General features: G+C 48.4%; 1 protein-coding gene across 1 annotated transcript in view; it reads left to right on the top strand.

Moving 5' to 3' along the window:
- LOC119968962 (immunoglobulin superfamily member 3-like) overlaps window positions 1–26,715 on the top strand; it is a 237,936-nt gene that overhangs the window by 176,518 nt on the left and 34,703 nt on the right. Inside the window, exons 5-6 of the mRNA XM_038802017.1 lie at window positions 2,619–3,020; window positions 4,505–4,906. Of these exons, the coding sequence (XP_038657945.1) occupies window positions 2,619–3,020; window positions 4,505–4,906 (804 nt within the window). The remainder of the gene's footprint in view (window positions 1–2,618; window positions 3,021–4,504; window positions 4,907–26,715) is intronic.

Here is a 26,715-nt window from a genome sequence, read left to right as displayed (position 1 = left end):
TCCGGTTGTTGGGGTGCACATTGGAAATCAATTTGCTGACCATCATGTGATCTCTCCAAACCAATGACGTGCACAAGACGACCAGACTATATTGCTCAGGCTAAAGATTTTGAACAATGTTTTCTGGAATAAGATTATACCAAATCATAATTGAATCATTTCTTTCTGGAAAATTAATATTACTGTCATCAAAACAACAAATCCTTCTGTGGTATCCTTTACTTAAATGCAAAGAGGAGTACATACAGCATCCTGCTTCAATGCAACCATTGCACTGAACGCAACAGAAGAATTTAGGAAATCACATCATATATATGCCCAGATTTAGGCTGCTTCTGGCTGAACCAGAACAAAACCCGAATTTAAAAGTTATTTTGCATACTATGTTGATGTAACAGTAACTACTTTTTAACCAGAAAATGCTCACTCTAACACATTGTGAACAAAAACCTATTTATATAGTACATTTAACGTATTGAAATGTTCCAAGTTGCTTCTCGGCAGCCTTATAAAAGAATGTATGGTAATGATCCACTTAAGGGGATTTTAGGTCAGCTGGCCAGGACCTTTGTTAAAGAGGTGGACTGTCTTAAAGGAGGGAAGCAAAGTGGAGAGGCAGAGAAATGCAGGGTGGGAATTCCAGACTTTAGGGCTCAGGCAACTAAAGGCACAGCCACTAATTGTGAAGCAATTCTAATTGGGAATTCACAAGAGGCCAGAATTAAAGGAACAGGGATGATTCAGAGGGCTAAGGGGCTGGAGGAGATTACAGAGATAGGGAGGTGCAAAACCATTGAGGGATTTGGCTGCAAGGGTGAGAAATGTAAAGTCAAGACCTTGCTTGTCCAGAAGCCAATGTAAGTCACCAAGCATAGGAATGATAGGGGAACGGGACTTACTGTGAATTAAGACATGCCAACTGGATTTTGGGTGACCTCAAGTTTTGGAGGGTAAAATATGGCAGACCAGCCAAGAATACTGTGGAAAAGAACATAGAGCATACAGTGCAGAAGGAGGCCATTCGGCCCATCGAGTCTGCACCAACCCACTTAAGCCCTCACTTCCACCCTATCCCTGTAACCCAATAACCCCTCCTAACCTTTTTTTGGTCACTAAGGGCAATTTATCAGGGCCAATCCACCTAACCTGCACGTCTTTGGACTATGGCAGGAAACAGGAGCACCCGGAGGAAGCCCACACACATGGGGAGAACGTACAGACTCTGCACAGACAGTGACCCAGCAGGGAATCGAACCTGGGACCCTAGCGCTGTGAAGCCTCAGTGCTAATCACAAAAGCTGAATCTAGAGGTAATGAAGGCAAGAGCAAGGGTTTCACCAACAGATGAGCATAATGCGGCTGGAGAATGCCGGGAAAGGCCTGCAGGAGTCTTGCGAGAGGTCGAAGTCAGAACCCCACCCCAAATGGCAGAACCGAATGACGCTCGCAGATGTAGGCCGTAAACCTGCAGCCTGGCCCCGATAGGTGCCCAAGTGCCAGGGCACACTGCCAAGGGTGGGGGGAGGAGAGGGGGGAGGGTGGGCCATGCCAATGAAATGAGGGTGGGGTTTGAACGGTGGGATGTGCAGGGAAGGTAAATAGGGGCTTCCGGGAGGTTAGGTGGGTGATGGTATAGCGTCCATTTGTCTGGGGGGATGACATTGCCCTTAGGTGGGGAGTGTGGGGGACCCACAAGGTCACTTAGATATCACGGCACCCTTTCAAAATGGCGGCCCAATATCTGAGTTCAGCTTCCCAGTGCTAAACAAAATTCCAAGTGTGGGCTAAACCAGAGAGAAACTCCCCAGGGCCCCAAAAAAGTGACTAAGCGTCATTGAATAGCAGTGAGGAACTCGCCAGCAGAACCAGCGGGAACTCCCTGAAAAACCCGCCACAAATTAACTTAGGAATTTTGGGGAGAATCACACCCAGAGACTAAGTCAGATGATGTTATGGAGGTGGAAATCGGTAGTGTTAGTGATGGCGAAAATTTAAGGCCGGAGCTCATCTTGGGATCAAATGTGGCACCAATGTTGCCAACACACTGGCTTAATCTCGGATTGTTGTCAGGGAGAAAGATGGAGTCAGTAACTGGGAAATAATGCATGGAGCAGGCAGCTTTTTAAAAAAACTAAAACCTTATGTTGGCGGTTCAACCATTAGGGAAAATTATAGTATTTCTCCTCACAATAGTAATATTACGTATATTAACAATGGTGTCTGGCCAATCAATCTAAACCTAATCATGGATAACCTATGGACAAAGACAGTTGACTAACCATCCTTCCCCGTCCTCTGCAAACCTGTGTGTGACTCCCAAGCAGTTTACCCTAGACTTATAGCAACAAAAATAGATTACTTCCAGAATCAAAATAGCATTGATCAAATAATCTATGCTATGAATTGTTCTGTATGTCCTAAAGAAAACAGAAATCTTATCCAGAAAACATTCATAAAAGCCATTTGTAAAACATTTACTCATCGGCATTGCGATTAATTCTTATAATATGTAAAATATACTGATTCTTATGATCAGAAACAAGATGAATCCTTGGGTCTGTTATAATTGTCTTTCCACAAAACTACCAATTGCACTAAAAGTATCTTGTCCCCTGCAGAAAGTAGTCTGAGTACATCAGTTACCAGTAACACTACCAAGGTTTTGGAGGGTAACTCGCTCCAATTCACCTGTGATGTCCGTTCGGCAATCAGGAACCACAGTCGTCTCTCTGTCACCTGGCAGCTAATCAACAAACAGAAACAGGCCACTGATATCATCAGCTTGCAACAGGACGGCACTCAGGTTATCGGTGCACTGTACCGTAAGCGTGTTGCTAATGGAGACCTCAGGCTGACCAAAGAGCGTTCGGATTCTTTCATGCTGCAGCTACATAACTCAGTGATGTTGGACGATGGAGATTATGTTTGTACGGTGGCTGAATGGATCATGAACGTGGGTGGAGATTGGCAACAAATAGGAGAGAAATCTGCTCATATTGTAGCGATGGTAACACCTCTTGGTAAGTACTTGCATCAAAAAAGCCTGAGGGCTGAAAGATGTTTCTGTGCACTAGTCTAGTTAATGCCTGATTGATTAAAAGGAGCAATTTTATGTAGACTAGGTTAACACAGGATATGTTGTGGTGGAAATATTGATGAAACAACGTATTTCAGTTGTCATGCTAGAATCTCAACTTGTGAAGTATGTAATAAGGAGAAGGTTACTGGGGAGTTAATGAATACAGCATGATATTTTCAATGTGAGGACATTGAATTGGATCCAACAGATTGAGTTGCAGAGAGACAAAAAAGCATCTTCTGAAACCCTGCACCTCCAACTAGTGGAAGCTTTGGCTATTGGGATATATTGTAATATGGAGGACAGTGCCAACTCACTCACACACATTGTTTGCAGGTTGAGTTACTGTCACTCCTGAGGTGTTCCTGCAACATTGGGGTGGCACGGTGCCACAGTGGTTAGCACTACTGCCTCACAGCACCAAGAACCCAGGTTCGATTCTGGCCATGGGTGACTGTGTGGAGTTTGCACTTTCTCCCCGTGTCTGCGTGGATTTCCTCCGGGTGCTCCGGTTTCCTCCCACAGTACAAAGATGTGTGGGTTAGCTGGATTGGCCATATTAAATTGCCCCTTATTGTCCAAAACGTTTAGATGGGTTACGTGATGGGGGCATGGGTGGGATGCTCCTTAGGAGGGACGGTGCAGACTCGATGAACCGAATGGCCTCCTTCTGCACTGCAGGAATTATTTGACTTCTTCTATGACTTGGTCTAGCCCATGCATGAGAGCTGTTTCATGCCTGACCAATAACTATCATCCATGATGTTGGGGGGGGGTGGAGCTGGTGTTTGTTGGTGGAACAGAAGGTAAATATAATCTTTCTGACGTGATATGCCTGGAGTTGGAATATTGTGATTGTTATAGCCCTCACGAAGACCACAGGGGATCGCTGACTGATCTCCCCGCGAGCTTCGTAAAATATAAGCTCCTGTGTTGAATGAGCAGAGGCCTTCCCAATAGGGACTCACTAGTGGGACCTAAAATATCGAACCCCAGACCCGCACCGGCAGTTTGCGATAGTCCCGCGCTGGGGCATCAGTTTTGTATGGTGTGGCTGCGGCTTTATTTGTGTTGGAGATTAAACCTGCCTTTCATTTTATCCTGCGCCTCATGGAATTATTACAGTAACCAAGCTAATAGATTGTAAGTTACTTGACAATCCAAAATCTAGCTTGACTGAAATATTCCCATGGTCAAATAAGATCTACTGGCTGGGTTTACATACAAAGAATGGTCACACAGCAGAGATATTAACGGTGGTCAACACCTATGGAACAATACCAGTGTGCAAGTGGCTGCCTTCAGGGAGGAGAAGGTTGAGAGGGAAAAGATTCTGGAATCCTTCTGTGACATGAGATATTTTGGAATGTTTTTAGATCATGTAAGTTGACGTCAACAGCTTTTTTTTTTTGGATTACTTCACAGAAACAGGCTTCAGCGTTACTGCAATAACACGAACACCATCCGTGATCTACAACAATGCATTTGAGCTCCAGTGTTTCATCAGACCCACCTATCCTTCCAGAGTGTCAGTGTCTGTAACGTGGAAATTCCAGCCAGCTGGATCAAGGAACAACTATGACATTATCACCTTTGCACATGACACATCCATTACCTGGGGGGACAAAGCAACAGACTTTACAAATAAAACGATGGTAATCAAGACAATGTCCAATAATGTCCGTCTGGTCATCTCTAAAGCCAGTGACTTGGAGGCGGGGAAATACCAGTGCATTGCTGAACTGTGGCACCAAAACCAGATGGGCCTGTGGGTGAGGAAAACCAGTAAATCTTCAAATATTCTGGAGGTGAAAGTTAAACCCCCAGGTAAGTGATGGCTCACTTGATCAACTCGAGTAAATACGGCTGGCAGCCCGGATAGCCACTCAAAGGTCTCTGTTAATATATCAATATGTCTGTCTACCTGTGGTATCATCTTTCAGTCGCCCTTTTTTTCATTCTTTGTGGTTGAATAAGCTACTTACGTTGCTAAGTAATTTGTCTAATGCCCTTTTATTATTATGCTTGCAGCCCAGAATATTTTAGTTTACAGTGTTTGGATAATCTAATGTGAGACGCAAGAATTCTTATTAAATTTTAAGCAACAATCTCCTAGTGATTACTCAGGAACACAGTGCTCTAATCTTTTAATTTAAAAAAATTCAGCCATATAGAATTGCTGTTTTTCACATTCACACATGCTTACTGAAGTGATGCATTGTGGTTGGCAATATATATTTTAAATATGCGCCATTTACTTACACCTTTCACTTGAAGGCACCGTCTTGCTGAAGTTGTTCAACTGGTGTTGAATTGCAGTATGGTGCCTAGAGGGGTCCTTAGGTATGCGCGAATCTTGACAGTAAGACTTTGCAGGTTATATGGGATTCCAAGGTTGGTCCCATGTTCAACATGGGGATGAATAGGGCAGCACGGTGGCCTAGTGGTTAGCACAACTGCCTCACGGCGCTGAGGTCCCAGGTTTGATCCCGGCTCTGGGTCACTGTCCGTGTGGAGTTTGCACGTTCTCCCCGTGTCTGCGTGGGTTTCGCCCCCACAACCCAAAAATGTGCAGAGTAGGTGGATTAGCCACGCTAAATTGCCCCTTAATTTCGAAAAAATAATTGGCTAATCTAAATTTATAAAAAAAAAGAAGAAAAAAAAAGAAAAAAAAAAAAAAAAACATGGGGATGAATATACATACTTCCAGCATGGTTTGAATAGTAATAGGAAGAAGACCTCCAGTTATTTTCCCCTCCCTAACCCAAGGACATTCAGATCATGGACAAAGAAAGAGAGACTTGCATTTTTATTGCACCTTTCTCAGCCGCCCCCTTTGCAGCTAATGAAGTGCTTTTGAAGTCCAGCCATTGTTGTTTAAGAAATGCAGCAGGAAATTCCTGTACAGCAAGCTCTCCCACTCCCAGACAGCACAGATTATTTTTCCCAGTGGTATTGATTGAGGAATAAATATTGGCCAAAACATGAAGATTAAGTCCACTGCCCATTTTTTTATATTCAGCTGAGTGTAGATGGGGCTTTGTTTTAATATCTCATCCAAAGGAAGGAACTTTTGTCAGTGCAGCACTCCTGCAACAAAGGAAGTGTCAGTCTAGGAATTAAACCACAACCCTCTTGTTATGAAGTGAGTGCACTACAAACTGATCCACAGCGCTCCTACCTGCTCACAGGCTGAGTCAGCGAAGTCATATCCGGGCCTTCAGTGGCTCAATTACTTAATAGATAAATGTGCTGGGCTATGCTGGCTAGAAAGCCAAGACATATTGTTTATTGAACAGTATTTGTCAAGCACCTGCATTTGTTTTCCAACAAAGTAAGAAGTAAGGGTTTAAGTGGGTCGGTGCAGACTCGATGGGCCGAATGGCCTCCTTCTGCACTGTATGTTCTATGTAAACATAAAGAGACAATGGGCGAGATTCTCCATTTGGGAGACTAGGGGCACGATCTAACCAAATTGCAACAAAGTCGGGTGAAGAGTGCGTTAAGTCCGGTGTTTCCCGGCACTCAGCGCTGAGAAACACCACACAATCTGTTGGGAATGCCCCGCTGAGGCCATACTTACTCCCGTTTCCTGCACTGATAGCGTCCCGATCTCTCGTTTTCCCCCCCCCCCCCCCCACCCCGACATGAGGGCGGCACAGTAGGACAGTGGGTAGCACTGTTGATTCACAGTGCCATGGTCCCAGGTTCGATTCCCGGCTTGGGTCACTGTCTGTGCGGAGTCTGCATGTTTTCCCCGTGTCTGCGTGGCTTTCCTCCAGGTGCTCCGGTTTCCTCCCACAGGTTCCGAAAGACGTGCTGTTAGGTAATTTGGACATTCTGAATTCTCCCTTTGTGTACCTTAACAGGCACCGGAATGTGGCGTCTTGGGGCTTTTCACAGTGACTTCATTGCAGTGTTAATGTAAGCCTACTTGTGACAATAAAGATTATTATTATGACCCCCAACCCCCCCCCAAAAAACCAACTCGCCTATAAGGCGGTCCTCGGGGAACCCCCCCCCCCCCCCAAAATGCCCCTGCCAGCTGGCAGGACCATCTGGGCATGTTGGCAGCGCCAGGTTAGCACCCATGTGGCACTGCTAGGATGCCAGGCTGGTAGTGCTAAGGTGCCCAGGTCGCACCAGCAGTGCCAGGATGCGACCCTGCCCAGAGGGCAAAGACTTGGGGGACTCCGATCCCCTGGGAACCCCCCCCCCCCCCCCCCCCCCCCCCCCCCCCCAAGAGCGTTCTGTCTGGTCCCCATTTGTGGAGACCAGCGCTGAACGGTGCTTGCCTGTGGTCTCTGAGACAAAGGGATTCGATCCCAGATCTTAGTATAACAGGTGAGCGCAGACTAAAGCAAGGCAGCTAGCCTCACACTAATTTGCCAAATACTGAATCCCACACAATGGGTGGGATTCAGATCAGATCATAACATCTTGCAAGATCCCGTTCGATCTCACAAGGTGTGGCGAGCTGGGAGGCTCCCGGAAGAGGAATCGCCTGGTATCTACCAGCCAAATAGCATCGTTGTTTGGGCACAACGTGGCCAGTAGATCGCGCCCTAAATGTTGAAGCTGAGACTGAATTGTGTACAGTTTGTGTTCCTGTTGGGGCTGCTATTTTCGGAGCAATTTAGGACATGCTAATTGGCCAGCACTCTGCTTGCGTCAATCGAGAGGAATACACATTCCCATCAGCATCAGTTTCGCTGGGGCCGATATTGGCTCTGGAGAACTTGACAAGCTGGAGCTGCTTATAAGCGTTCCACTCTCCACATACACTCATTCCGGAAAAGAAAATGACTCCATGAAGACCAGCACTACGCTTCACGGACACGGAGCTTGAGAGGATGTTGGATGCAGTGGAGGAGAGGTGGAACAACCTCTTCCCAGGGTGGGCAGGAGGCTACCGCCGACAGTCATGAACCAAGCCTGGGCAGAGGTGGCTAAGGTGCTAAGTGCGGTGAGCCTCACCAGGCGTGTAGTGCTGCTGTTATATTATTGGGTTGAAGTAATATATGTCATTACTGGTTGCTGATGATCCTGAAGAATACATGAGTCTTCGATGTAAAGCAAACAAATTTATTAAGTAATGATAAAACTAATAAATGAGTTTGACATTACTGAACGATCTCTAGAAATAAAGTTATGAAATCTAACTACATAAACTGTATCTTAATTACACGTGTTGTCTAAGCTGTGATCTACCTATACTACACTATTGTTGTCTAGCTACTCCTGTGTGGAAAGAGACCAAGATCCTCTGGGAGCTAGTATATATAGTGGGATCTTGTGGTGCCCTCTAGTGGTAATGCCATAGCTAAATTACATGTCTATCTGCATATCGTTACAGCTGGAAGAGGATGAATGACCTCCTTCAGGCAGCTCGGGTGAGCCATCACCACTGGCATCACTCCTGTTCCTCACTCCTCACATCAGACCCCCACTCCCATGGAGGCCAATCAAAACACACCTGCCCATATCTCCTTCACATCCCACCCTGCACCAAACCCAGCTGTTTGTCCTCTCTGGCCAGGCGATTCCACACACATGCCACCAGCTATAGAAACCCCACCCCCACCCCCATGTAACTCACATCCATGCATCTCATCATGTCTTTTATGTGTGCCCTCGGAAAAAGTGGCCCATAACAGAAGGGAGCTGGAGAAGACTGGAGGGGGTGCCCTGGACTGGACTCTGACCTCCACCAAGCAGAGGGCAATGGCATTATCTAGGGAGGTGCAAGAGCGGGCTATCTCCTTGGCGGAGGTCGGCATGTGACAGCCAAATGAGCCCATGAAAATGATGTCCCTAAAGTAAGGGGCTGGTTTAGCTCACTGGGCTAAATCGCTGGCTTTTAAAGCAGGCCAGCAGCACGGTTCGATTCCTATACCAGCCTCCCCGGATAGGCTCCGGAATGTGGCGACTAGGGGCTTTTCACAGTAACTTCACTGAAGCCTACTCGTGACAATAAGCGATTTTCATTTTCATTTTTTTTTTCAAGTGAGTCACCCCTCTCCCCCAGTCCACTTCTTCCCAAGATATCACCATGTATCTTTTCATTTGTGCTGCAGGATCACCAACAAACCATGCAGGGCCATGTGGGGTAGCTCGTCCCCATCACACCCCGGAGGACCAGTCCGGGGACAACACTGACTCCTCGGCACTGCATTAACCTGCACCCTCCATCATCACAGAGACTAGCATCTCGGTGAGACATTTTAGTAAGGAGGCTCCTGGGTCACCGTCTGCTGTGCACATCACATATGCTGCAGCACATCAGTTGGAGGTAGGGACTCACAAATATGCAGACACACAGAGGACTGCCCAGTCTCAGGAACCAGCTGTAGTCTGGTCAGGTATCGCTCTTCTGGAAATTATTATTTTTATTTTAAAATTTAGATTACCCAATTATTTTTTCCAATTAAGGGGCAATTTAGTGTGGCCAATCCACCTACTCTGCACATTTTTGGGTTGTGGGGGCGAAACCCATGCAGACACGGGGAAAATGTACAAACTCCACACAGACAGTGACCCAGAGCCGGGATCGAACCTGGGACCTCAGCGCCGTGAGGCAGCTGTGCTAATCACTAGGCCACTGTGCTGCCCCTCTTCTGGAAATTATGATCCCATCACTGGCGGAGATGCAGACGCAGAGCCAGGATCTGCAGGAGCGGGTGTTAGCAACCTTCCAGCGCCTGCAGCTGCAGTTGCAGGAGTCAACCACCTTCAGGTGGTTCAGATTATGCTACAATGCATGGTACCCAAACCAAAACTGAACGGGTGGCGTCCGCGGTGGAAGCCTTTGGTCAAAATGTCACAGCCGTAGGTCAAGACACCCAACACTTGGGACACACTGTATAGTTGATGGCTGAGGCTCAGGACAGGGGAGCTCAGTCACAGGCAGCCAGTCACATGGACATTGCTGCGGTGCTCCAAAGCTTGTCTCCGTCACAGAGGGACATGACCGAAGCACAGAGGGACATGACCGAGGCGCAGAGGGACATGACCGAGGCACAGAGGACATGACCGAGGCGCAGAGGGACATGACGGAAGCGCAGAGGGACATGACCGAAGCACAGAGGGACATGACCGAAGCACAGAGGGACATGACCGAGGCGCAGAGGGACATGACCAACGTGCAGAGGGACATGACCAACGTGCAGAGGGACATGACCGAGGCACAAAGGGACATGACCGAAGCACAGAGGGACATGACCGAGGCACAGAGGGACATGACCGAGGCACAGAGGGACATGACCGAGGCGCAGAGGGACATGACCGAAGCACAGAGGGACATGACCGAGGCGCAGAGGGACATGACCGAGGCACAGAGGGACATGACCGAGGCACAAAGGGACATGACCGAAGCACAGAGGGACATGACCGAGGCGCAGAGGGACATGACCGAAGCACAGAGGGACATGACCGAGGCGCAGAGGGACATGACCAACGTGCAGAGGGACATGACCGAGGCACAGAGGGACATGACCGAGGCACAGAGGGACATGACCGAGGCACAGAGGGACATGACCGAGGCGCAGAGGGACATGACCGAGGCACAGAGGGACATGACTGAGGCGCAGAGGGACATGACCGAGGCACAGAGGGACATGACCGAGGCACAGAGGGACATGACCGAAGCACAGAGGGACATGACCAACGTGCAGAGGGACATGACCGAGGCACAAAGGGACATGACCGAAGCACAGAGGGACATGACCAAGGCGCAGAGGGACATGACCGAGGCGCAGAGGGACATGACCGAGGCGCAGAGGGACATGACCGAGGCGCAGAGGGAGATGACCAATGTGCAGAGGACATGACCGAGGCGCAGAGGGACATGACCGAAGCGCAGAGGGACATGACCGAAGCACAGAGGGACATGACCGAAGCGCAGAGGGACATGACCGAGGCGCAGAGGGACATGACCGAGGCGCAGAGGGACATGACCGAAGAACAGAGAGACATGACCGAAGCACAGAGGTACATGACCGAGGCGCAGAGGGACATGACCGAGGCACAAAGGGACATGACCGAGACACAGAGAGACATGACCGAGGCACAAAGGGACATGACTGAGACACAGAGAGGCATGACCGAGGCACAAAGGGACATGACTGAGATGCAGAGGGACATAACCAAGGCGCAGAGGGATATGACTCACTCACTGAGGAACATGGCCCAGTCTCAGTACTCCATGGTTGAAGACATCGAGACACTGGTTGAAATGAGAGCGGGCCTCCAGGGCTGGCAGCACCAGGTGATGGGGGAACCTTCAGAGCTCACTGCAGCCTCACCTGCGCTCCATGGAGTAGTCCGGGGGCCATCAAGTACCCCGAGGGCGGTGGAAGTGGTGGGGCTTGTGCCGATGCCTCCCGCAAGGGATGTGCTGAAACACCTCAGCATTTCTGAATCCGCCCCTACCTGACACTGGCGCATCTCATGGGCAGCGGGCAGAACAAGGTGGCACTTAATCACCGTGATACACGAAAGTCAGCCAGGCCCATCCAGGTCCAGGCCCTCCAGAGGACATCTTCCAAAGGCACTCAGGTTAGAGGGTGAGTTATGCAGCAGGCTATTTCTATGTTCTGACTGGGGTCACACCTAGAAGGAGCAGTAGGCTACTTAAAATAAGGAAGTTAGACGCAAGACAAATTGGTATGGGTACAGAACATAGGTTAGAGGTAGGGGTCAGGGCACACTATATACTCACAATTAAACAACTTTTCATCAATATTCCGAGCTACCTCAATCCTTTATCTGAAGGGTGTGAGGGATAGACTGGGCTGCCGAGTGTGTGTGTGTGGGGGGGGGGAGAGGGGGTTGAGAGCTGAGAGAATGGGGGGGTGAGGGGGCTGCAGTTATGGAGATGGTGAGCAGTGATATGATACTCACTGAGTAAGCTGTCCGACAGGATGGTCGCACACTTCTGCCCTGATTCCCTGTCACCTCGGACGGTGACCTCAGGTGGAATGTTCAACTGTCCTCAGGGCCCTGCCCCATGCCATCCTCCCAGACCAACATCCCAAACCACCAGCCTCCCACAGCGCACCCTGAGGAGTGATTGACGAAGGGCCCCCCTGATGAGCTGGTGCTCGTAGGGGGCTTGTGTGTCATCGATCACTCCCTGGACCTGGGGCATGCGAGCAATGGTGCCAAATCCTGCTGCCCAGGCATCCTGGTGTGCTTGGTCCAGACTGAAGTTTATGTAGTCTGTTTCACGGGCACACAGGGCATCCGTCACAGTGCAGATACACCTGTGTACCTGTACCCCTACTCTCCCGGCCCTGCCAGCCACCTGGCGCTACAGTTTTTACAAACTTTGCTTACTTTCACTCTCTCCCCAGCAGCCATGCTGACCAGTCCCCTGTTAGTAACAACCTGTAGCAAACCGCACCCACGTGATTTCCGCCTGAGAGGGGCGAAGCATCATGGAGTACTGGAGTGGATCAAACGTGTTAATCATATTTAAATACATGCAAATGCAGTATTCGCATGCTGCCAACGGCGCGGGTCGGAAACCTAATTTTCAGCACCAGTAAGGAACCAAAGCGTCCAATTTAGCTTGAGATGCCCGATTCTCTGCCTGAGCACGACTTGCATCAAATATTATCAAGCTATCCTCCCTTTACTACTATAAAGAAGCTCCTTTAAAAACATAAAACCTTGGGCGGGAATCTCCCCTAACAGGCGGGGCGGGAGGTCCCGGCGCCGAGGAGTGGCGTGAGCCACTCCGGCGTCGGGCCACCCGCAAGCGGCGGAATCCTCCGCACCTTCAGGGGCTAGGCCGTCACTGGCGGGGTTATCGCCGCGCCAATCGGCGCCGAAGGACCTCCGCCAGCCGGCGCGAGTTGGCGCATGCGCGGGGGTGCCAGCGTGTGCTGGCGTCATCCCAGCTCATGTGCGGGGGGGGTTCGTCTCCGCACCGACCATGGCGGTGGTCCACAGCAGCCGGTGCGGAGGGAAAGAGTGCCCCCACGGCACAGGCCCGCCCGCTGATCGGTGGGCCTCAATCATGGGCCAGGCCACCGTGGGGGCACCCCCCCCCCCACCCCCCACCCCCAGGGTCGGATACCCCCACGCCCCTCCGAGGCCGCCCGCAGAGCCAGGTCCCGCCGATAAGTACCTGGTCTAATTTACAGACGGGACCGGCCTAAAACAAGCATCCACTCGGCCCATCGCGGGCCGGAGAATCGCCGGGGGGTGCCACTGCCAACGGCCCCTTGACCAGCACGGCGCGATTCCCGCCCCTGCCAAAACCCCGGCGCCGGAGAATTCGGCAGCCTGCGGGGGTGGGATTCATGCTGCCCCCCCGGCGATTCTCCCGCCCAGCGGGGGATCGGAGAATCCCGCGCCGTAGTTTTTGTTTGTTCGTCAGACACTTTCTATTTCTGTACACTCTGTAGCTTAGACTTCATCTCTCTCTTTCCATTCATTCCCATCTCCATCATCTACTTCAGTCTCAAATGAAGCTGTCCCTTGAAGTCTAAAGAGTCAGCTTTGTGTCACAGCTCATTTCCTGCAAGTAGGATTGAATGGAGCCGATGGCCATTAATGTTCTCACTGTTCCTTCACAGCAGTAATTGTAGAGTCTCTGTGTTTTAGTAATAATGAGTATTCTTCCCTGAGCCATTCACCAGAATCATTCGGAATACAGACATTTTTCTTCACAGAATATCTACGGTGCTGAAGGAGGCCATTCGGCCCATTGAGTCTGCACCGAACATCGAAAGACCACCCGACCTAGGCCCACTCCCTGCCCTATCCCCGTTACACCACCTGACCTGCACATCCCTGGACACTAACGGGCAATTTATCATGAATAATCCACCTACCCTGCACATCTTTGGACTGTGGGAGGAAACCGGAGCACCCGGGGAAAACCCACACAGACACTGGGAGAACATGTAAACTCCACAGTGACCCAAGGCAGTGCTCACTACTGTGCCACTGTGGTGCCAGTGGTCACCACTTTGTGATGCAGAGCAAGGCCAACAGCATGTGTACACTTCCTACATCGGCTGAGGTTATCCATGAATGCTCCACCTTGTCAACCTTGCTCCTCGCCTGAGGTGTGCTAATCATCAGGTTAAATTACCACCAGTCAGTTCTCCCCCTCACAGGAGGAACCAGCTTATAGTCATTTGAGACTATGGCAACTCTGCTTTTACTTTTACTTCACACATCCATCTCGGCATCCACCTACCATTAGTATCCAGTCATTGTTCCTCTTTTCTTGATGTTCAATTCTGCACGATATAATAAGGTCTGTTCCTCAACTGCCTTGTAAATTAGTTGTATCATTTAATTTTTCCCTCATTTTGATCCCTTTTGTTGGTTTAAAGGGACCTATTCACCAGCTTGGCTACATGGTCCATGTGTAGTTCAGATTAACGGTAACAGTTTGGGCTCAGTTCCAGCTGAGGTAGACTTGGGGCCTACCTCCTCGCCCTGACCCTGAGAATGGAAGGCAATGTCAAACTGTCACAGGTAATAGCTGCCATTAAAATGTCCAGGATGAAGCACCAGCAGACAATGTGGCAAGGACATGCCTTCAGACAACGCATGCTGTTTTGTTGTGTGCTTGGGGTCCAGATGGGGTTCTTCGAGGTTGGTTTACTTTCCCTGAGTAAGCTACTCAAGACTGTAGGTTGTTAAACCATTATTATTTATTTACAGCTTTATGTACAACTTCGGAAATCTGCACAAGGTTGGAGTTCTCCTTCCTCCAGATCTCTGTTATTTAGGCATGGGTCATTGTGTCTTAGATACATCAGCTCCACATGCTTCTGTTGTTAACCCTTTAATCTGAACAACATGACATGACTTATAATTTAGGAAACACAATAGCCAATTTGCACATAAAAAGCTCCCACGAACTGAAATAAGATAGCAACCGTATAATCCATTTTGGGCAACGGGTAAGGGATACACATTGGCCAGGTCATTGGGAGAAGTCTCCTGTTCTTCTGAATAGTGCCATGGAATCTTTTCCATCCGCAGAAAGGGTGGACAAAGCCTCGGTTTAACCTCTCAACTCCAGGGCGGCATCTCTGATAGTGCAGCATTCCCCTCATGCTGAACTGCGTAACAGCCTAGATTACATGTTCAACCCTCAGGAGAGGGCTTGAACCGACAACTATCTGACTCAGAGGTGAGAGTGTGACCAAAGTCGTTTATCTTCAACAACTTCCAGTTCTCATGACGGATTTGCACCCAAAATATTAAGTTGTCTGCTCTCTCCACAGGTACAGCCTGCCCTGCTGTGAGTGACTCACATTTGCTGCTCTAAATTAAAATAGAGTCTGTACTGAACATTTAATTAAAAATAATTTTTTCATATCTTATAAATTATTTATAAACTATTAATATTAAATTTGCAATTTCCATAAAGATCATCCTTCTACCTAAGATCAGATTACTTGACACTTATTAACAGATATCATTTTCCCCAGTTAAGTTGAACAGAACAATGGACACAATGCTTTGTTTAATTCCTCCCTCACTCGGGGGGCAAGATCTTGCCTTAGTCTTGACAATACAAGTCATTACTGTTTCCAGTTCACTCTGTTGAATATTCGTTCTGATCCCCAAAGACACTACAGAAAGGCACTTAGGCTGAACACTAATGGAGTCAGAGCAATGATGTGCTAACAGCAGTAAATGGTGGCAAATTATTATTTAAACTTTTACAATCCCTTATGTATATGGTTTAACTTAATATCACTTCCCAAAGGGAAATTGTGGTACACTACTATTGGATAATCATTTCTTTCAAGATGTGGAGTTAAACATTATTGTGAAAGATTGTTTCTTTTATGCATTTCTAACAACTTATAATCAGTTTTGCACATTGAAACTACATAAGTCTCAGTGATATAATGGTGCAGTAAGTGCAAAGAGCTAATTGACTTCGTTGAACTTGAGACCATCTGGCCAGCTGCCTTTGCCATCTTCCTTCCTTCCAGTAGCCCGCCATAAGACATAGGAGCAGAATTAGGCCATTCGGCCCATCGAATCTGCTCCGCCATTCAATCATGGCTGATATTTTTCTCATCCCCATTCTCCTGCCTTCTCCCCATAACCCCTGATCCCCTTATTAATCAAGAATCTATCTATCTCTGTCTAAAAGACACTCAGTGATTTGGTCTCTGCAGCCTTCTGCAGCACAGAGTTCCACCAGACCAAACTTTCTCTAAAGGTCCCGCTCTGCCCTAGCCCTGAACTCACGGGCTAGACTCTCCGTTTCAGGGACTATGACCCCACGCCGTCGTAAAATTGTGGCCTTTCATGCCAGAAAAACTGGCGTAAACAGGCCACACATTCATAGCCCTGCAGGGGGCTAGCAGGGATCCTTTGTGAATCTAGCAGCTTTAGCTGCAGATATGGGCCCCCGCACTTCCGGGTCAGAGGCTGCGCCGTGCTCCATGGCGGACTCAGACCGCGGAGCTGGACCTTTTAGATAGTACCCCTGATCGGCCACGTGCCTGACCCAGACCAACCGCCCAAATGCAGCCTGGTCCCGTATGAGATCCTCCCTGCCCTCTGATCGGCCCACCTCGACCATGGCGCCTTGGACTGAGTCCACAGCCACCACGTGAGTATCCCGGATGGCAGGATCACGTTAGATCCACGCCGCCTGGACTTCGTGGGCAGAGAATAGCGGGGCGGGCCTCTGGCATGGCCGCAGGTGGGTGATACTTCCCCAAGTGCACCGGTTTTTGGGGGCCGGAGAATCTAGGAACTAGCGCCGGTCCAAATTCCATGTGCGAAGGTAGATTCTCCGCCCCAGCGCCGGACGCGATTTCTGCGTCGGGGTGCGGAGAATCCAGCCCGCACATCTTTCTCTACTTTCTCTCCTGACTGAACTCATTTGGTCCACAAGGCCCACCTCCTGCTCCCTCGATTTCGGTCACACTAATCTGCTGATGCCCAAGTTCCCTTCCTGGTTCTCATATTAGTTGATTTTGGTAACGGTTCAGGTACAGTCCCACTCTCCTTCGAATCTGCCATCAATATCTCTCTCCTTATAAAAAAAAGACCCTCGACTTTCCCCCTCCACCATCCTTGCAAATTGCTACCCGTCTCCTAGCTCTCTTTGCTCCCCAAGTCCTTGAACATGTTGTCGCCTACCAAATCCATGCCCATCTTTCCCAGAACTCCATGTTTCAATCCCTCCAATTAAGTTTCTGCACCTACCTCTGTATCAAAATGACTCTTATCAATGCTGCAAATGACATTTTATGGATGACTTTAATGCTTTCTCCCAAGGTGAGTTTGGTGGAGGGGGCTGCATTTAGTCAGGAGGGAGGGTGGTGAGTAGGGACATTCCTGCCTTCCTACCTTTGCCTCAGTTAGCTCCGCAGACATTCTTCTGCCCCGCCACCAATGTGGACCTTAAGAGAATACTTAATGAACACTTAAGAGCCTCAACCCTCCAGCACTGGTATTCCCCCAGCCACAGGCAGGGGACTCTCACGTGAAGAGGCCAAAAAGCAAACCCTGTTGAGGTTGCTTGTGCACTCCCAGGAACCCTTCCTTAAAAGGCACTCTGCCCGATTGAGGGAGCCAGCATCTGACACTGTAAGCCACCACCTGCCCTTGTTGTCAAGCCCATACCCCATCCCACCATTACTCACTTCTGCCTGGATCCATTGTGATATTAAGCCTTGTACCAGGAGAAGCCACCACCTCCTTAGTGGCGCTGCTGAGCAATGAAGAGGTGCCGGCCTCTGACCAGTTGCCCTCTGTGGTTTTGTCTTCCGCCAATGGAGCCCTTGATCCCACGGATGGCCCCTATTGCCAGTTCTCCAGGTAATGGGCAAGAATTCACTCACTTATATTAATACCTCCCTATATGTCTGTGACAAAGATAAAGTATCTTTCCTTGTCCATCTCGACCTGTCTGCTGCCTTTGACATGGTTGTTCGCACCATTCACTTCCAACACCTCCATATGAGTGGAACTGTCTTTTTCTAGTTCCATTCTTAAATGTATAGTAGCCAAGAATTGGCTGCACTGGCTTCTCTTTTCTGATCCTGTATCATTAACTCTGCTGTTCCCTATATGGCGGGGTTCATCAAATTGGAGAAGGTGAAATTTGCCCTGAGGAGATCAGTACAGGGGTTCTTTAGGCGGTGGCAGCCTTTCCTGGACTTCCTGGCGGAACGGTAGGGAAATAGGCCGGCAGCAGCAGCAACCCGGGGGGGGGGGGGGGGGGGGGGGGGTTGGTTCGGTGGGAGGGAGAATTGTGTACATGGGTTTGTTGGATGTGGCGGGTGTTATCTCCTTCCTTTTTGTTGTTTGCTTTTTTTGTTTTTGTAGTTGCTTTTGTAGTTGGGTGGCTGTTGTTCTTGGGTTTCTACCATGGTTGTTTTGTTAATATTGTTTCGTTGTTTATATTTTGTGAAAATCTTAATAAAAATTATTTTTTAAAAAACAAAAAAAAACTCTGCTGTTCCTTAAGTATTTATCCTTGTACCCCCCCCCCCCCCCCACCTCTATTTCCCATACATATTGTCCCTCAGTAACATTATCCAAAAGAAGCATTAGTTTTCACATGTACGTCAATAACACCAAACTCTACCTTACCACTGTCTCTCTCAACTCCTGATCTGTCGCTAAGTTATCAAACTGCTTGTCCGACATCCTTCCGGAGTGAAAATGGCCCCGAGGAAGGAAACAGCAAGCAGGCTTGTAGTGGGAAATTGCAGGTCATTCCGTCTCCATTTGAAATTTGGCCTCAAAGTGATAGGGGCTGGTTTAGCGCAGAGGCTGGTAATGCAGAACAATGCCAGCAGCGTGGGTTCAATTCCCGTTCCGGCCTCTGCGAACAGGCGCCGGAATGTGGTGACGAGGGGCTTTTCACAGAAACTTCATTGAAGCCTACTTGTGACAATAAGTTATTATTATACAATAATAGCTCTGGATAATGCACTTTCCCAGTTTATATGGAAATTCCTGTGTTTACAGGATCCTCAACAAAAGCGCTTATGTGGAATTCTCAAAAACTACTTTTTTCTTCCTTTTAAAATTACTTGGTAATATTCTCACTCTGGATATTGACTCTTTCTTACATTACAGTGTCAAAAATAACCTTTCGGAACTTGCACATTATTCATGTGTGAGTTTTGATAGTGAATGTTGATGACTGTTTGACTTTAGAAGCATCACAGTCAAGACAGTTATCCAGCTAGTTTTACCGAGAAGGACATTGGGGCCAATCCACTAATTGAGCATTGACTAAGGATTCTGTTTTATTATGGTCTTGACGTAGCGTAAGCTGCTTCCTTGATGTACACTCTGACAAAGGAAGGTTCAGACTTAGAGATAGCTTTAACACATTTATTAAACTGGTAACAATTCTCCTACTTGGATTCGACTCGCCTGTTAATCCTGCTATAGCTACTCAGACTAACTAACCAGTCTGCAATCCACGTGGTGGGTGTGATGTGTTGAATCAACCCTGTGTGTACTCACTCAGTGTCTCCACTGGAAAGAGGAAGATCATGTGTGCTGTGTCCTTTTATATGGGTTGATGCAATGCCCCCCTGTGGTAGTGTCACCTCTGTTTGTGTCATGACTGCCCATTGGTCGTGTCCTATCTTACTGACCTATTGGTTGAATATCTGTGTGTCATGTCTCTGGTGCTCCCTCTAGTGTCTATCTAGTCTACGTGTATTTACATTAACCCCTTGTGTATTTACAGTGATGCATATCACCACAGATTCAGCCTGGGGTCTTCCTGTTACGTATGGCGCAGCTAATCATTGGAGAAATTAATTGAACCGCTACAGATGGACATCAGCCTGTCTTTCTGCAGCCTTCAAACTGACGTATAACTGATCTTAGAATCAAAGAGTGGTTACAACACAGAGGGAGGCCATTCAGAGTGTCCTCTCGGGGCTAGCTCGCCTATTCCTTGTCTCCTGCCCTTCCCTTTTGGTCCTGGACTTTTTTCTCTTCAGATAATTGCTCAACTCTCTTTTGAAAGTTGCGATTGAATCTGCTTCCACCATAATCCGAAGCAGTGCATTTCAGATTCCAACCACTCACTGCATAAAAATGGGTTTCCTTATATTGCCATTACTTCTTTCTACAATCATCTTAATTTGGTGAGACTTCTAGTTCTAGATCCTTCTGCCAAGTGGAGCAGCTTCTCCCTTTCGACTAAATCCTGACCCCTCATGATTTGAATGCTCCAATCATATCTCCCCTTAAATGTCTCGACTCCAAGGGGAACAATCCCAGATTCCCTGATCTATCCACATAACTCAAGTTCCTCATCCCTGTAACCATTCTCATCCCCCTGCATATGTGCTTTGAAAGGAGACAGAATCGGGGGTGGGGGGTGGGGGGGGGGTGGAAGGGGGGGGTGGAGGGGCGGTGGTGTTATGCGATTCATGGGCAGAGCTTGAGCTGCAGCATGGTAGCATGGTGGTTAGCATAAATGCTTCACAGCTCCAGGGTCCCAGGTTCGATTCCCGGCTGGGTCACTGTCTGTGTGGAGTCTGCACGTCCTCCCCCTGTGTGCGTGGGTTTCCACCGGGTGCTCCGGTTGCCTCCCACAGTCCAAAGATGTGCGGGTTAGGTGGATTGGCCATGCTAAATTGCCCGTAGTGTCCTAATAAAAGTAAGGTTAAGGGGGGGGGGGTTGTTGGGTTACGGGTATAGGGTGGATACGTGGGTTTGAGTAGGGTGATCATGGCTCGGCACAACATTGAGGGCCGAAGGGCCTGTTCTGTGCTGTACTGTTCTATGTTCTATGTTCTATGGTAGCATTGTGGTTGGCACAGTTGCTTCACATCTCCAGGGTCCCAGGTTTGATTCACGGCTTGGGTCACTGTCTGTGCGGAGTCTGCACATTTTCGCCGTGTCTGTGTGAGTTTCCTCCGGGTGCTCCGGTTTCCTCCCACAGTCCAAAGATGTGCAGGTTAGGTGGATTGGCTGTGCTAAACTGCCCTTGATGTCCAAATGAGTTAGGTGGGGTTACTGGGTTTATGGGGATAGGTTGGAAGTGTGGGCTTAAGTGGGATGCTCTTTCCAAGAGCAGGTGCAGACTCGATGGGCCAAATGGCCTCCTTCTGCACTGTAAATTCTATGATTCTATGTCCATGTGTGTGACATTCCAAGAAATGTACAGATGATAAAGGGTTAATGTCATATATTTAACCACTGAATGCAGGACTATATAAAGCAGTGACTCACAGACCTCTGGGAGAGAGCTGGAGAGGAGAGCTAGAGAGAGCAGTGATAGATAGTTCAGCACAGTATTAGGTAGATTGTTGAGATTAGTGTAGTTGAGTATAGATTGTAGATTAGATTATTGTTTACTTTAGGAGTAAGTGGTCAATCTTAATTTAAGTAGTTTAAATAAATGTTAGCTTTCTTTATGAACTTAGCTTCTGTGGTCTTTGTGAAAACTACATCAATCCTGAGAACAAGAATCACAAAGAACACCACAATGTGCATCCAAACTATAATGAATCTGCTGAGAGTGCATAGAAACTGGAAACAAGATCTAGAAAGGAGCTTATAATAGGGATTGGATTTTGTGAAGTAAATATTGAGTGACAGTAGCTGGAAACTGGCACGAATATTTCCCCATGAAGAAACGGAAGCAGTTCCTATGCAAACCTATTTTTGCTAAATGTATATTAAAAGAAAACATTTTATTTGCATTATTTTTATGAAATAATTTTCCTTTCTTTCCATGGTTGCCAGTATTTTGCAGATAAACCAAGGAGTGTAGTGTCAGGTCGGTGTGGAGTGCAAAAGAGTGGGCAGTGGGATTAACACTAGTAGGCAAGGGACGGGGTAGGAATAACCTGGAAAGGCGAGCACTTTGGGCTTGGAGACTGAAGCACAAGGTAGCCAGAGAATGGTCTGACACAAAGTGGAATGCTATTGGGGCGGGCACTGAGACTTGATGCATACTTCTTGCATGTTGAAAGGTCCCCGGCAGAATGAGCATGCATAATAATAAAAACAGAAATTGCTGGATAAACTCAACAGTTCTGGCAGCTGCCAGGGACCTTTTTTATTTCCGATTTCCAGCATTCACAGTATTTTATGATATGTATTTTACGTTCACCTGCTTCCCAAAGACCAATGTGAATACTAAAGAGTAAGATAAATCTGCAAGTTCTTAATTGCCCTTCCATGGCATTGCTGATCGATGGATTTTCTGGGGGAGTGGGTGAAATAAACTAAGCTGCTGATGCACTTGACTCCTGACTATAATTATAATCTCAGAATGTGATTTCTGCCAGTGTCATTTAATGACCTGAATTATATGTGTCGACATATAATTCCAGTTCCAGATTTCTGCATTGTTCAGCCTTTCAGATTGCCATGTGGCATCTCTTTTGTTAAACTTTCAGTTGCAACATAAACTCTTAAGTCTAAATGATTAATTTCACTGAATTAACATTTCCAGTTACAGCTTTTCAGTGCTTAATGTCACTTCAATTATCTCAATTTTCCACTACCATTGGATTGTTGTGTTTTTTGCCAGAATTTGGTCAGCGACCAAATGCAGGGGAAGTCTGTAGACAATCCCCCACTAAACATCTTCTCAGGTATGGCGATTGACAGATGAGTAGATGTGTCCCTGAACTGGGTTGCTACAGGATTACCACATTGACATGCAGGAACCCTCAACAATTCACCACTGGGAAATCAAACACATTTCTACTAATTCTAGTATTTTATTGCAAATCAGGTCTGTAAATGCAATCCTGGCAGGTTAATCGTGTGTCCTCTTTGGATTACCTGCCCTGAGTTAAAGAAAAGGGCAGTGTTGTGAGGATAAAGAATGAGTTCATTCCAATGCAGCTTGGAAGGCGGCATTAGAATTTATCACTTCTGTGCAAAAACTGAGCAACATTAATTGTCATATTGATTTCCTCTTTCACTGCCCTGGAGCCCGAGAAATGTTCAAAGCAGTTCAAATGATTGACAAACATCACCTCAATAACAACCTGACGGTCTAATTTTACTTCTCTCCCAGATATTTATTGGTGCCTGCTTGAGGTGCATCCCATTACTGACAACCTGATTGATAAATTTTTTAAATACTTCTAGCATGTCTTAAAGAGCCACAGTTTGCTGTCAGAATAATGTTGAGGATAGCAGTGTTATATGCAAATACTTATGGCAGCTTCCAAAAATGGTAGACGTTAGTTTAAAGTGGAAGTCCAAAAGTTGCTGGGCGCGATCTCACAGAAAGTTTTCTCGGTGTCATTTAAAAAAAAATTTAGAGTACCCAATTCATTTTTTCCAATTAAGGGGCAATTCAGCGTAGCCAACCCACCTAACCTGCACATCTTTGGGTTGTGGGGACGAAACCCACGCAAACACGGGGAGAATGTGCAAACTCCACACGGACAGTGACCCAGAACCAGGATCGAACCTGGGACCTCGGTGCCGTGAGGGAGCAATGCTAACCACTGTGCCACTGTTCTGTCTTTAAGTGCCATTTGTGGCAGGTTTTGCTGAGAGTTTGACGCCGGCGAGTTAGGTGTGGTAGCAAGCGGGAACTGCCGTGAGGCCGTCAGTGGTATCAAACGCTGTGCACTTAACAAGGCCCCTGGGCTTCACGCCGCAAATTATGGTCTCTCTGGATTCTGTCGGATCCTGGTATCGGGCCGGCTCTCTACCAACAAGAGGAAGCTGCACTAAAACTGATCTCACAGAACAAACCCCACACAGCAAGCAGCCATGCCACTGAGGAGACCAGCTTCATGACTTGGGGATGCCAACCTGGCCAGAATGTTGGACGCCCTTGAGTCCCGACAGGATGCCCTGTTCCTCCGAGGGGCTTGGAAGGTCAGCCACAGGACAGCCTGTGTCTCCAGGGAGGGGAGCGTTACCAAGAAGATCAGCACCCATTGCCGTAAGAAGATCAAAGGCCTCCCACTCGGCTACAGAGGTGAGTTGGCATCAGCCTCCTGGCAATGCCCCAGTGCTCCCAGGTTCGAGAGAACTACTCACCTCCTCGGATCCCCGTGGCAGCCATTCCGCCAGCTTCATGTTTTTAGAAAAGGTGTACTATTTGGCGCCCAAATGACTATTTGCTGGGGAGGCGGTTAGGTCACGGGAGGCCGTTAATGGAGATTGGGTTCAATTAGTGATTGGTTTCTCGCCACACTGCGGTGGGATTTGGTTCTTGCGTTCGGAGATGGGCCGGTTAGATAGCAAACCGATCAGCACCCGCCACATTTCTCGATTGTGGCCTCTCCCACGATCTAATGGCTGCGTCAGGCCCTCGCTCAAGCGCAACACAGTGGTTAAATCACTTTTTGGGGCCCTGAGGAGTTTCTCCCCGGTCGAGCCCACACTTAGAATTATATTCATGACTGGGGAGATGAATTCACTGGCCAGACTGGCTCCTCAGCGATTGGGCTAGCATTTTGAAAGGTGCCCAAAACTCTAAGACGGCTTGTGGGTCCGACACGCGCCCCCCCTCCCCCCACCCATGGGCAATGTCATCTGCCACACACATGGCCATTATCCCGCTCCCCTGTAAGTGTTGACACCCCGCCATGGGGTCACTGAGGGCCCCCACTTTTTAGACCTTCCCACGTCCCCTTTTGGGCCCCTCTTCCAGGACCCCCACCCTTCAACCCGCAACCTTCCAGAGGCTCCTTCACACCCACCCTGCATTCCTCCCACCCTTCATACACCCCCCTCCAACTTCCTTTCATGGGCATGGCCCCACTCAAGCCCTGCCCCTTGGTCAGGCCACCTCGGCACCCTGGCAGGGGTACCCTGGCAGTACTGCTGTCAGCTTTGCAGTACCATCTGGGCACCTTGACGGTGCCAGGGTAGCAGTGCCAAAGTGGCAGATTGGTAGTGCCAAGGAGCCCGCATTCCAGGGGGAAGGCCGAGGGCCACCTTGTGCTGTCCTTGACCATCCAGGGGCCTCCGATGGCCCAGGAGACTACCCAGGTGCCGTTCCACCTGGTCCACGTTTGTGTGGTACAGGAGTAAATGGCACCTGGCTGGGGACTCCCTGGGAGGCCGGTAGATGCTGGAAGACCATAAATCCCAGATGAGCATGCCCAAGTGAATTTGAAACTTACTTAACCATGTGAAGCCTGGTCATGTCCATTGTGGGTGGGATCCTGATCCCACCACCTCGGGAGATCTCCGTAGATCTCGCGATGCATATTGGTTGCTGGGAAGCCCATGGGAAGTTTCACCTGGCACCTACCGACCATGCCGTGGTCCGTTAGGGCATGACGCAGGTGGTAGATCGTGCCCGCTGTCTCAGTTGTGCTGAGTACACTTCAAAGGCTTCAAATTCCTTGACAACCTTTGAAATGCAAATCTTCCATTCATTTTCACATAGCAATGCAATGCATTAGCCAATGATTGACAGTTTTATTACGCCAGAGATAGGTACATGGTTGGTTCTTTATCCACTGTTGGGCTCCAGAATAAAAGCAGTGTTCTGGAGCCCAAGTGCTCCCTCCAGCGGAAAATCGTCACTGGTCTCGACTGGTGTTTGAAGTTGGTCCTGATATCCGAGTCACTCACGTTACCATGTTAATTTATGCGTGGGGAGAGCTCGCTGGATTCTGTCGGAACCCTGGTATCGGGCTGCCCTTTTGAGGGGTGGCCCAATACCAGGTTCCAGTGGTGGGACCTCCCCTTCCACCACATAACGCAAAGCCTGTCCCTCGTGGAAAAGTAGAGGCATCAACCCTCCAGCACAGGAATACCGAACGCATCCCGCCCCTCCCACAGCACCCTGCATGAGAGTGACCTGACCCTCCCATCAGACCATGTAACAGAGACTCCCATCAGAAATCCCCAACAGAGCTGCCCATCAGAGAACCCCATCAGTCATCTCTGCCTGAAAGCTGAAGAACAGTCCTGGCAGTAGTGAAATATCACTGCATTTTTACTTACCTTCGCTAACATCTATTTCCTCAGACAAAAGTGGTTAAAGCAGCAGCTGTTAGAAGTGTCAGAGGCTTCCTCAAAAGCTAAGTACACTTCAAAGGCTTCAAATTCCTTGACAACCTTTGAAATGCAAATCTTCCATTCACTTTCACAGAGCAATGCATTGCATTAGCCAGTGATTAACAGTTTTATTACGCCAGAGACAGGTACTTGGTTGGTTCTTTATCTTTCCTTCATGGTTGAATGCATCTCAAGTACCCTGTTTTGATGCTAACCACAATGTTTAGAAACTCTTGCTATGATTGACAGCTCCTCGCTACATCAAAAGCAGCTAAGTGGTTTCACTTTCTCTTTTTCAAAGCAGAAGTCCCCCGCTGGCGGCCTCAGTGCCTTACTCGCCCGTGCCTGCAGGGGATTATAGCATAGCCGTGGTGCCAAACCTGTTTTTCCCTCGACACTCCATTTTCCGCCCAATCAGAAATCTCAATACCGGCGTTGGGCAATGTCATGATATGCAAACATGCAGCCATTGAACACGTAGAATAGGACATGACCAAAGAGCAGTCAGGACACTCAGGGGTGGAATCTCACTTTCAAAAGGATGAGGCACTCACACCCCACCTCTTTCCACAGACCAACATCTACAGAGTGAGACAGGGTGTATCCTCAGCATCACATCCCAGCACGTGGCTTAGAGCAAGGCTGGTTCAGTTAGACTG

Source organism: Scyliorhinus canicula, chromosome 7 (genome assembly GCF_902713615.1).
Source record: "Scyliorhinus canicula chromosome 7, sScyCan1.1, whole genome shotgun sequence".
In the NCBI taxonomy this organism is placed as follows: domain Eukaryota; kingdom Metazoa; phylum Chordata; class Chondrichthyes; order Carcharhiniformes; family Scyliorhinidae; genus Scyliorhinus; species Scyliorhinus canicula.
The sequence above is the reverse complement of the archived record's forward strand: the minus strand, read 5'-3'. Positions and strand labels throughout refer to the sequence as shown.